Source organism: Equus przewalskii, chromosome 30, assembly GCF_037783145.1.
Source record: "Equus przewalskii isolate Varuska chromosome 30, EquPr2, whole genome shotgun sequence".
Classification (NCBI taxonomy): domain Eukaryota; kingdom Metazoa; phylum Chordata; class Mammalia; order Perissodactyla; family Equidae; genus Equus; species Equus przewalskii.
The window spans coordinates 4410512-4423372 of NC_091860.1; the positions used below are offsets into that span (position 1 = coordinate 4410512).

At 36.8% G+C, this 12861-nt stretch overlaps 1 protein-coding gene across 23 annotated transcripts in view; it reads right to left on the reverse strand.

The window, feature by feature from the left end:
• The window catches only part of CCDC7 (coiled-coil domain containing 7), a 463736-nt gene that overhangs the window by 410966 nt on the left and 39909 nt on the right, over window positions 1–12861 (reverse strand). For 20 of the 23 annotated variants that reach the window (XM_070601703.1, XM_070601701.1, XM_070601699.1 and 17 more), the window contains one exon: window positions 5810–5976. The exons of the other annotated variants lie outside the window; for them this stretch is intronic. In XM_070601703.1, coding sequence (XP_070457804.1) covers window positions 5810–5976 — 167 coding nt within the window. The remainder of the gene's footprint in view (window positions 1–5809; window positions 5977–12861) is intronic. 23 annotated transcript variants of the gene reach the window in all.

The following is a 12861-nucleotide window of genomic DNA, read 5'->3' on the forward strand; positions in this document are numbered from 1 at the left end:
AACAAGATCAACTCAAAGAAGATAACCCTGAGATATATTATAGTCAAACCTTCAAAAGTCAAAGACAAAAAGAGAATTTGAAAGCAGCAAGAGAAAAGAGACTCTACACATGTAAGGAAATCCCCATAAAGCTATCAGCAGATTTCTCAGCAGAAACCCAGCAGGCCAGGGGGGAGTGGGATGATATTCAAAGTGCTGGAAAAAAATTCCAATCAAGAATACAATACCAGGCCAAGTTGTCCTTCAGAAATGAAGAGGAAATGAAGGCAGTCCCAGACAAACAAAGGTGAGTGAGTTCCTCATCACCAGACCTGCCTTACAAGGAATGCTAAAGAGAGTTCTTCAACTTGAAACAAAAGAATGCTAAGTAACAACATGAAAACATATGAAAGTACAAAACTCACTGGGTAAAGGTATATATATATAATCAAATTCAGAATACTCTAATACTATATTGGTGGTGTATAAATCACTTTTAACTCTAGTACAAAAGTTAAAATACAGAAGTATTGTAAACAGCTACAGCTATAACACCTTGTTATCAGATACACAAAATAAAAAGATGTAAAGTGTGACATCAGTAGCATAAAAGGTGTGGAGGAGAGAATCAAAAGTGATTTTACATCAGTTGCTATCAGCTTAAAGAGACTGTTGTAAGATGTTTTATGTAAACCTTATTGTAACTACAAGGAAGAAATTTCTAGTAGACACACAAAAGATAAAGGAATCAAAACATACCACCACAAAAAAATCAACAAATCACAAAAGTAAGGCAGCAAGGGAGGAAGAAACAATGGATCTACAAAACGGTCAGAAAACAATTAACAAAATGACAACAGTAAGTCCTTATCCATCAGTAATTACTCTAAATGCAAATAGTTTAAATTTTCTAATCCAAAGATATAGATCAATTAATTAATTGAATTAATTTTAAAAAGGATCCAACAATATGCTGCCTACAAAAGACTCACTTCAACTTTAAGGACACACAGAGGCTGAAAGTGAAGGGATGGAAAAATATATTTCACGCAAATGGTAACCAAAAGACGGCAGGGGTGGCTATAATTATATTAGGCCAAATATACTTTCAGTCAAGACTGGTTGTAAGAGACAAAGAAGGTCACTATACAATAATAAAGGAGTAAATTCACTAAGGTGATATAACAATTGCAAACATACATGCACCCAACATTGAGGCACCTAAATATGTAAAGCAAATATTAACTGAACTGAAGGGAGAAATAGACAGCAAATACAATAACAGTAGGGAATTCAACACTCCACTTTCAACAGTGGATAGAGCTTCAAGACAGAAATCAATAAGGTAACAGCCAACCTGAAACATTATAGACCAAATTGACCTAACAGACATATACAGAACATTTTATCCAACAGCAGCAGAATATACATTCTTCTCAAGCACACATGGAAAATTCTCCAGGGTAAACCACATGTGAGTCAAAACACAAGTCAACAAATCTAAGAAAACTGAAATCATAAGAAGTATCTTTTCCAATCACACTTGTAGGAAACTAGAAATCAATAACAGAAAAAAACCTCGAAAATTCACAAATATTAGACAACATGCTCATAAACAACCAATGGACCAAATGAGAAATCAAAAAAGAAATCAGAAAGTATCTTGAGACAAATGAAAATGAAAACACAAAATACCAAAGTTTATGGGATGCAGCAAAAGCAGTTCTAAAAGAGAAGTGTATAACAATAAAGACCTACATTAAGAAAAAAAGAAAGAGGGGCTGGCCCAGTGGAGTAGTGGTTAAGTTCGGCATGCTCCATTTTGGCAGCCCGGGGTTCACAGGTTTGGATCCCAGGCATGGAGCTACACTACTCATCAAGCCATGCTGTGGTGGCAATCCACATACAAACTAGAGGAAGATTGGCACAGATGTTAACTCAAGGCCAAATTTCCTCAGCAGAAAAAAAGAGCAAGCTCAAATAAAGAACCTTATGCCTCAAGGAACTAGAAAAGAACAACAAACTAAGCCCACAAGTAGCAGAAAAAGGAAATAATAAAGATCAGGTCAAAAATAAATGAAATAGAGACTAGAAAGATAATAGAAAAGATCAACAAAACTAAGAGTTGGTATTGTGAAAATATAAACAAAATTGACAAATCTTTAGCTAGACTAGTCAAGAATAAAAGAGAGAAGACTCAAATTAATAAAATTATAAATGAAAAAGGAGACATTATAATTGATGTTAAGAAATACAAAGGACCATAAGAGATTACTATCAACATTATACACCACTAAATTGGATAACCTAGAAGAAATGAATAAATCCCTATAAGCATACAACCCACCAAGGTTAAGCAAGGAAGAAATAAAAAATCTGAACAGACCTATAGTGAGGAGATTGAAACAGTTATCAAAAACCTCCTGATAAGGAAAAGCCCAGGACCAAATGGTTTCATAGGTGAATCATACAAAACATTTAAAGAATTAATGCCAATCCCTCTCAAATTCTTCCAAAACACTGAAGAGGAAGGAACACTCCCAAACTCATTTTATGAAGCCAGCATTACCCTGATACCAAAGCCAGATAAAGATACTACAAGAAAATTACAAGCCAATATTCCTGATGAACACAGATGCAAAAATCCTCAACAAAATACTAACAAACCAAACTCTACAGCACATTAAAAGTATTATACACCATGATCAAATGGGATTTGTCAAGTGGGATGTAATGATGATTCAACATATGCAAATTAACAAGTGTGAAACACCATATTAACCAATGAAGGATAAAAACCATATAATCACCTCAATAAATGCAGAAAATGCATTTGACAAAATTCCATATCCTTTCCTGATGAAAACTCTCAACAAATTGGTATATAAGGATCGTACTTCAACATAATCAAGGCCATATATGACAAACCACAGCTAACATCAACTCAATGGTGAAAAGCTTAAAGCTTTTCCTCTAAGATCAGGAACAAGAGAAGGGGGCTCACTCTCACCACTTTCATTCAACATAGTACTGGAAGTCCTAGCCAGAAAATTTAGGCAAGAAAAGAAATAAGAGGCATCCAAAGTAGAAAGGAAGAAGTAAAACTGTCTCTGTTAGCAGATGACATGATCTAATATATAGAAAACCCTAAATACTCCACCAAAACATTGTTAGAACTAATAAATGAATTCATTAAAGTTGCAGGATACAAAACAATATACAAAAATCAGTTGTGCTTCTATACACTAACAATGAACTATCAGAAAGACAAATTAAGAAAACTATCCCATTTACAACAGCATCAAAATGAATAAAATACTTAGGAATAAATTTAACCAAGGAGATGAAAGATCTGTACTCTAAAAACTACAGAACATTGATGAAGGAAAATGAAGAAGATACAAATAAATGGAAAGATATCCTGTTCATGAATTGGAATAATTAGCATTGTTAAAAATGTCCATGCTACCCAAAGTGATCTAGAGATTCAATGCAATCTCTACAAAATTCCAATGGCAGTTTTCAGAGAAATAGAAAAACAAGCCTAAAATTCACGTGGAACCAGAAAAGAGCCTGAATAGTCAATAAAATCTTGAGAAAGAAGAACAAATCTAGAGGAATCACACTTCCTGATTTCAAACTATGGTAATCAAAACAATATGATACGAGCATAAAAATAGACACACAGGGCCCGGCCCCATGGCCTAGTAGTTAAAGTTCCCTGTGCTCTGCTTCTGCTGCCCGGGTTCTCTGGTTCAGATCCCAAGGGTGGACCTACTCCACTCAGCAGCCATGCTGTGGCAGTCTTCCACATATAAAGTAGAGGAAGACTGGCACAGATGTTAGCTCAGGGCAAATCTTCCTCAGGAAAAAAAAACAGACACACAGACCAATGGAACATAACAAAGAGCCCAGAAATAAACTCATGCATGTGGTCAACTAATCTTTGACAAGGGCACCAAGAATACACAATGGGGAAAGGATAGTCTCTTCAATAAATGGTCCTGGAAAAACAGGATATCTACATGAAATAGAATGAAATGGGACAATTACCTTATACCATAGACAAAAATGAACTCAAACTGGATTAAAGACTTAAATGTAAGACCTGAACCTATGAAACTCCTAGAAGAAAACACAGGAAAAGCTCTTTGGCATTGGTCTTGACAATGATATTTTGGACATTACACCAAAAGCACAACCAACCAAAGCAAAATAAACAAATGGGATTGCGTCAAACAAAAAAGTTCCTGTACAGTGAAGTAAATATCCACAAAATGAAAAGCCAACCTACAGAATGGGAGAAAATATCTGCAAACCATATATCTGACAAAGGGTTAATATCCAAAATTTATAAGGAGCTCATATAAATCAATGGCAAAAATAATAACTCAATCAAAAAATTGGCAACGGGCATGAATAGACACTTTTCCCAAAAAGACATACAAATGGCCAACAGGTACATGAAAAGGTGCTCCACATCACTAATCATTAAGGAAATGCAAATCAAAACCACAATGAGATATCACCTCACACTTGTTAGGATGGCTATTATCAAAAAGACAAGAGGCAAGTGGTAGTGAGGAAGTGAAGAGAGGGACACTTGCACACTGTTGGTGTAAATGTAAACTGATATGACCATTATGGATGATAGTATAGAAGTTCCTCAAAAAATTAAAAATAGAAGTAACATACGATCCAGCAACCCCACTTCCAGGTATCTACCCAAAGGAGATGAAATCACTCTCTTTGAAGAGATATCTACACTCCCATGTTTGCATTCCTTAATGGAATATTATTCAGCCATAAAAAAAGAAGCAAATACTGTCATTTGTGATAAGATGTATGAACCTGGAGGACATTATGCTAAGTGAAGTAAGGCAGACAAAGACAAATACTGTATGATCTCACTTATACGTGGAATCTTAAAAAGTTGAACTCTTAGAACCAAATAGTAGAATGGGGTTGCCCAGGGACTGAGGGGTTAGGAAAATGAGGAGATGTTATCAAAGAGTACAAACTTTCAGTTATAAGTTGAATATGTTCTAGAGAGCTAACGTACAACATTATGTTCACAGTTAATAATACTAACGTATTGCATACTTGAAATTTTCTAACAGAGTGGATCTGAAGTGTTCTCACCGCAAAAAAAAAAAAATGCTAACTATGTGAGGTGGAAAAAAATTACTGAAGGTATTCTATGATGATGATTTATTCATCTATTTAATTTCAAGACAGCTAGACCTCAAATATCAAAAACGAGTGTCAACAGATAATAGGAGTATCATTGTAATCATTTAAACCTTCCTCTCACCCAGCAAAAACAGCTTTTCTCAACTAAAAAGTAGGAAATTATTCTTTGGAACATATCCCTGTCCTTCCGCAACTTTTAATGATGATGTTCATGAACAATGAGCTATTTAATTATACCTAAAATAGTTTCCTATTTACTACAGAAGCTACCTAATCAAACTGAGTGAAGAACTTATAAGCTGGATATTTCAAAGCCAGCAATGTCCAATAGAATCTTCTAACAACAGGCACACGTGGCTACTAAGCACTTGAAATAAGGTTAGTGTGACTAAGAAACTGGTCTTTTAATTAAATTGAACTGAATTTTAATAGCCACATGTGGCTAGTGACTACTGTATTAGACAGTGTCATTTCAAACTATTAAAAATTTCAGATAGGAACAAGCTGACTAGACCACTGAATTTGATTTAGAAGTTCTATGTATAGTATAATATCTGAACCACTATCTTACATTTGTTACTAATTATATACCCATTCTTACTGTTTTTAATTCTATTAAGTCTTAGATGTTACTTACGTGGGTTTAGACAACATGGTTTTTAAGGAGTATTTAGACTGCTGTTTAAGGCGATTTTTCAGTTCTTCAAGTTTTTGCACCTGGCTTACTAGTTGTGCAATGCTTAAAGTGACTGTTGTGCCAGATGCTGGCAACTCTGCTTCTGAAATAGTTTGATCTTTACTTATCTAAAATAATAAAATTAGCCAGTTACTTAGGAAATACTCATTTTACTCCCATACCTCAAAGACATTTCATTTCACTTATCATATCTAAATAATTTTTATATTATTATCTATAGCTATAATCAAATACTAATATTTTACAAATATACGAGCAATTACCTAGGGACATAATTATAGCTAAATGTTGACTTTTACATGTCAAAACTCAAATCCAATATTCTGTTTACTATTCTAATATATAAGAATTTTAAGCAATTTTAATAACAATTGTAACAGGATCACTTAAAGGCAATTCAAAATATTTACAAGCGAATTCTAAAGTAATTACTTCTCCAAATCCTTTCTAAAAAGACTCTTACTGTGACAAATTATGGAGAGATAGTAATTTGCTCTCAAAGGACAATAGCTTCTACTAACTCCCAGAAGTTAATGTATAAAGGTCTATGGAGCTGGCATTCCTCAGTCTGCATGGGTAAGACTGAGACCCACTGGGATGTCTCAAGCCTTTTGGAATAGATCAAGTTGCAGAGTAATGAGCAGCTGGGAGAATCAGTAAGATCCACAGAATAAGATGACAAACCATAATTGGTATTCTACGCAATAACTATTTAAAGAATGTTCAGCAAGAATGAGTGCTCAAGATACCACAATGACAGAAACTAGAAATAGCCAATATGTGGAGACATAAATAAGCAGAGCAGCAATTGAGGTCAAGAAGTTTTTACAGGAGAACAGCACAGATCCACACATGTGGACACCTCCAACCCTTATGATGGGAGGGAAAGCTGGAAAAAAAATGAGTCAAGACATAGTCCTAGGAACTAGCAAAGAGAAATTCTAGCACTGGGAATTTAAAACAGAGACTTCATTTTAGTAATGGCTACTTGGAATTGGTTAGGATATAATAGCAGGAGGTGAATACTAGGCAATGTGCCTGAAGTGCGAGATTGGGGGAAGCAGAGCAGGTGGAAGGAAGCAGGAGATGAATGGAGACTCTGTGGACAAAGGCAAGATCCCAAACCAAAAAACACCAATCATAAATTGAGTCTAAAAAGTGATGTAGCAATCACGCACAGTTATCAATTTATTGCCCCTCATCTAAAAATCCATCGGTACTGTCTTGCTTATGGTAGTGGAACATTTCTCTCTTGACAGGTTGCATGTTAGCCTTTGTCAGTAGAGGGTCCTAGACACTAAAGGATGAAGAAGCTTTCCTAGTTCTATCATTACTCTCTGCTTAATCCTAGGGAAGTGCACACTATATCTAATATTTCTCACATCCAGCAAGTTTCAACAGCACTACCCCCATGGGTAGCTTCCTGGCAAGGTCCCTAGCATGGCACACTCCCATGGCCTGCTTCTCCCAAAACTTCTTAGCAAAATCCACCAGTGCAGAACGTCTCTTTGGGAAGCTTTGCACCCTTGTGAACAGCTTGCTACCAAGAGGTACAGTACCTTCCTGGAAGATGGCTTTTCCTAGCACCAAAGAGGATGCCTTCCCAGAGTACCACCCTCATGGGAAGCTCCCCAGTGAGTACCGGTTCTACCAGCATGGCACCCCAAAAACTTCTCTGCCATACAGTGATGACAACTGTTCCTTCTTCACAAGGTCTGGATCTTAGCCCTGGCTTAGGGGGAGGAAAAGGATGGGGGTATTCAGACTTGTTCCTTCCTTGAGTACTCTGCTTCCATCCTAGAGGTAGACGCTACTCTCTGGATCTTCTACCCCTTTATTGTTGAGAGTTATCTTTACCTTTTTAGTAGGTATTCTCCTGTTATAATAATTCTTTATGTGAAACTTTCCTTATTCAAATTACTGTATGGTGTTTGTCTCTTTATTAGACCATAACTGATATATTTCCCAAAAGAGATTAAATTTTAACATAGGTCCTTTCTAGGAGACTAGATGATGTCATAGAACTAAAGGAATATGGAATAGACAGTGGGACTATCAGCTATAAGACTTCATCAAAGAGACCAACTGGGAACAGGTTCCAGGAGAACAACTCTGAAGCATATAGGCTACACACTTATCCCACATTTCTCTGGTTCAGCTCACCATACATTCTGAAGACTTCAGCATGTATCTTTGTATCTCTGTTAATGCAACATAACCACAGGCATTAACCTCACCATCATGTGCTGAAAATAAAATGTGTCAACAATAAAAACAAGATTATTCCAAGATTCTCAAATGTTAATGTGAATAATAAACCTCTAAGGAGTCTGATAAAGAGGCAGATTCCTAACACAAACACATGCACAAAAAAACCTTTAATTCAGTAAAAACTTATTCAGAGATCTGAAGTGTGCATTTATAACAGGTATCTTGGGTGATATTTAAACATGATACACTGGGTGATATTTAAACATGATCCATCAATTATACTTTGAGAAACACTCCTCAAAAGGCGGAAGATAATACAAACACTTATGCAATGTATCTGATACAGCAAATTAAGGAAATATTCAAGAGAAGCAGTTATGGGTTTAAATAGGGAAAAACTTGAAACTCCAGATCAGAAGTTTAGTTGTGTACTGAAGATTACTTCTGGTGACTCTGAATGCACAAATCAGGATTTCAGGCATACTAGAGATCATGATAACTGTCAATAAAGTGTAAACAGTAGCTACAGAGAAAAGCAGACATATTTAACAGCAATTTATGACATAAAATCCAAAGGACTCAGGATAGATTGAATATTAAAATAGATGGAATGGAGTTGTCAAGGTAAATTACCACATTTCTGGTCTACCCAATTAAATACATGGTACTACCATTCACTGAGACAAGGAACACTGGAAAAGGTATGAGTTTAGGGGTAAAAAATTCTTGATTTTGATCCATTGGGTTTGAGGTGAAATAGTCTAGTAGGTAACTACACTTCCAGAGTTCAGAGGATGTTTTTGAGCAAAGGTGTACATTTCTAAATTACCAGTATAAAGGTAATACTTGAAAGGAAAAACTGGATGAGATTGCCTAGGGGAAAGTCTGGAGTTAAAAAGGAGGCAAAAGATGAAATCTTGAGGCCTTCCAACATTTAATGGTTAGATAAAGAAGCTGACTCTAGAAAGGAGACAGCAAAAAGGTGAAACAATAGCCAGGAGAGCGTGATTCACACGCCAAAGGAAAAGTGTTCTAAAAATGAGGAAGTGGAGGGACGGTTTCAAGATGGCAGCACTGGCAGACTCTAAACTCACCTCCTCCCCCAGATACAATGAATTTACAACTACTCTTGGAACAATTACCCCTAAGAAACAGCTGAAAACTAACTAGGTATAAACTAACTAGAAAAAAGACACCCTCTAACAGCAATACTTCATGGCCAGCCAGGATCAGCCTTAAGATATGAAGCCTTCCCTGGAGGAGAGGGGGATCTGGGCTGGGGAGCATTACCACAATAAGCAGATTTCGGACTTAGCACAACTGAGACAAGTGGCATAATACCTGGTTTTGCTGGCTATTAACTACAATGGGAAACACCCCCAAGAAAAGCTATTAGACATAAGAGGAAAGAAAAGTTTGCTCTTAAAGGGCCCATGCAGAAATTCACCCATTTCAGAAAGCAACCTAAAATCACCAGAAAGAAAAGTGCAAAGTCCTTTGCTGAAAAGAGACTCATCTGATAGGCTCTGGGTGCATTTCAGTGAAGGAGAGACCTCTCCACAGACTGAGACATTGGTGGCAGCAATTATTATGACCTAGTAGAGGCATGCTGACACAGAGGCTGCCAGAAGCCACTGGAGTTCTTCCCCTCACCTGTTAGCTCAGAGATCTGCCCCATCTACTAGAGCACCAATATAATCCATCTTAGCCAGGGTAGGAAGCCCATCCTAGGGACTAACCCCAACCAACAGCAAGCCTTTGGGCAGCTTATGGACCCACATAAGCAGTGCCTAAAACCTCTGCAGTTGGGTGAGTGGATCCACTAGTGTAGGGTGGGGCATTTGTGAGGGGAGGGCCTGAATTGGGGGAACAAATGGGGCCTTTGCAGCTGGGCAAATGGGTCTGCTTTCATGGGTTGGGGTACACACATGGGGTAAGACTGCATTGATGGGGTGTTTGGCCCTGCGGGCAATGGGGCTGGTCAGTTGGAGCAGACTTGTGCTTCTCAACAGCCACATGGAGGATCAGCCCCACCTTCCAAAGCCTGAAACAACTGGGTGCAGCCATTGGACCCAACTGGAGGCCTGAAGCAATTGTAAGCCCCTGAAGAGAGAGACAAAGGGGCAGAGAATCTACCTGAAGAAATAATAGCTGAAACTTTCCTAACCTAAGGAAGGGAACAGACATCCACTTACAGGAAGCACAGAGAGCACCAAACAAGATAAACCCAAAGAGGCCCACAGCAAGACACATTATAAGTAAAATGTCAATGATTAAAGATAAAGAGAGAATCCTAAAAGCAGCAAGAGAAAGGCAGAAAGTTACATACAAAGGAAATCCAATAGGCTATTGGCTGACTTCTCAGCAGAAACCTTACAGGCTAGAAGGGAGTGGCACAATATATTTAAAGTGCTGAAAGGAAAAAACCTGCAGCCAAGAATACTCTACCCAGCAAGGTTATCATTCAGAATGGAAGGAGAGGTAAAAAGTTTCCCAGAGAAGCAAAAACAAAAGAGATGATCACCAAGTAGCCAGCTTTAGAAGAAATGCTAAAGGGACTTATTTGAGTGGAAAAGAGAAGAATACAAATAGGAGTAAGAAAACTATGAAAAAAAGCAACAAAATCACTGGCAAAGCCAAATATTCAATAAAGGTAGCAGATCACCCACCTATGAAGCTAATATGAAGATCAAAAGACAAAAGTTCTAAAATTATCCATTTCCATGATAAGAGGGTAACAGATACACATGTACAAAAAAGGAGGTTAGATATGATATCAAAAACATAAAATGTAGGAGGCAAGGAGTAAAAGAATAGAGCTTTTAGCAAGAGGTCAAACTAAAGAGACCATCAACTTAATATAGATTGCTATATAACTAGGTTATTCTATATGAACGTGATGGCAATCACAAGCCAGAAACCTGCAATAAATACACAAAAAATTAAGACAAAGGAGCCCAAACATAATACTAAAGAAAGCCATCAAACCACAAGGGAGGAGAGCAAGAGAAGGAGAAAGGAACAGAGAACTACTAAAACACCCAGAACAAAAGGAAAAAAATGGCAATAAGGACATTCTTATCAATAGCTACTTGAAATGTCAATGGACTAAATGTTCCAATCAAAAGGCATAGGGTGGTGGATTGGACAAAAAAACGAGACCCATATATATGCTGCATACAAGAGACACACTTCAGACCTAAAGACACTCACAAACTGAAAGTGAAGGGATGGGTAAAAATACTACATGCAAATGGCAATGAAAAGAAAGCTGGGGTAACAATACTTATATCACACAAAATAGACTCTAAAACAAAAACTGTAACAAGAGGTAAAGAAGGGCACTACATAATGATAAAGGGAACAACCCCACAGGAGGATATAACACTTGTGAATATCTATGCACTCAACATAGGAGCACCTAAATATATAAAGCAATTATTAACAGACATAAAAGGAGAAATAGACAGAAACACAATAATAGTAGGAGACTTTAAGACTCCACTTACACCAATGGACAGATCAGCCAAACAGAAGATCTATAAGGAAACATTAGTCTTAAATGACACATTAGGCCAGTTGGACTCAGTAGATATATACAGAACGTTCTATCCAAAAACTGGAGAATACACTTCTTTTCAAATGCAATGGACCATTCTCCAAGACAGATCACATATTAGGCCACAATAAAAGTCTCGATAAATTTAAGAAGATTGACATAATACCAAGTATCTTTTCTGGCCACAAAGGTATGAAACTAGAAATCAACTACAGGAAGAAAATCAGAAAAGTCACAAATATGTGGAGATTAAACAAAATGCTACCGAACAACGATTGGGTCAATGAAGAAATCAAAGGAGAAATCAAAAAGTACCTGGAGAAAAATGAAAAGGAAAATATGACATGCCAAAATTTATGGGATGCAGCAAATGCGGTTCTAAGAAGGAAGTTTATAGCAATACAGGCCTACCACCTCAACAATCAAGGAACATCTCAAATAAACAATCTAACAGTGCACTTAAAGGAACTGCAAAAAGAAGAGCAAACAAAACCCAAGATCAGTAGAAGGAAGGAAATAACAAAAATCAGAGCTGAAATAAATGAAATAGAGACTACAAAAACATAGAAAAAATCAATGAAATGAAGAGTTGGTTCTTTGAAAAGATAAACAAAATTGACAAACCTTTAGCCAGACTCACAAAGAAAAAAAAGAGAATGCTCAAATAAATAAAATCAGAAATAAAAGAGGAGAAATTACAACGGACACCTCAGAAATACAAAAAACTATAAGAGAATACTACGAAAAGCTATACACCAACAAATTGGATAAATTCCTAGAATTATATAACCTTCCAAAACTGAATCAAGAACAAATAGAGAATTTGAACAAACCAATCACCAGTAAGGAGACCGAATCAGAAATCAAAAACCTCAGAAAAAATAAAAGTCCAACACCAGACAACTTCCCTGGTGAATTCTACTAAACATTCAAAGAATGCTTAATTCCTGTCCTTCTCAAATTGTTCCATACAATTGAAGAGGAGGGGTGGCTTCCTAACTCATTCTTTGAAGCCACCATATCCTGATACCACCACCAGACAAGGAAAACACAAAAAAGAAAATTACAGGCCAGTACCACTGATGAACGTTGATGCAAAAATTCTTAACAAAATACTACCAAATCAAATACAATACATTAAAAAGAATCATCCACCATGACCAAGTGGGATTTATCCCAGGGATGCAGGGATGGTTCAACATCAAATCAATAAACATGATAC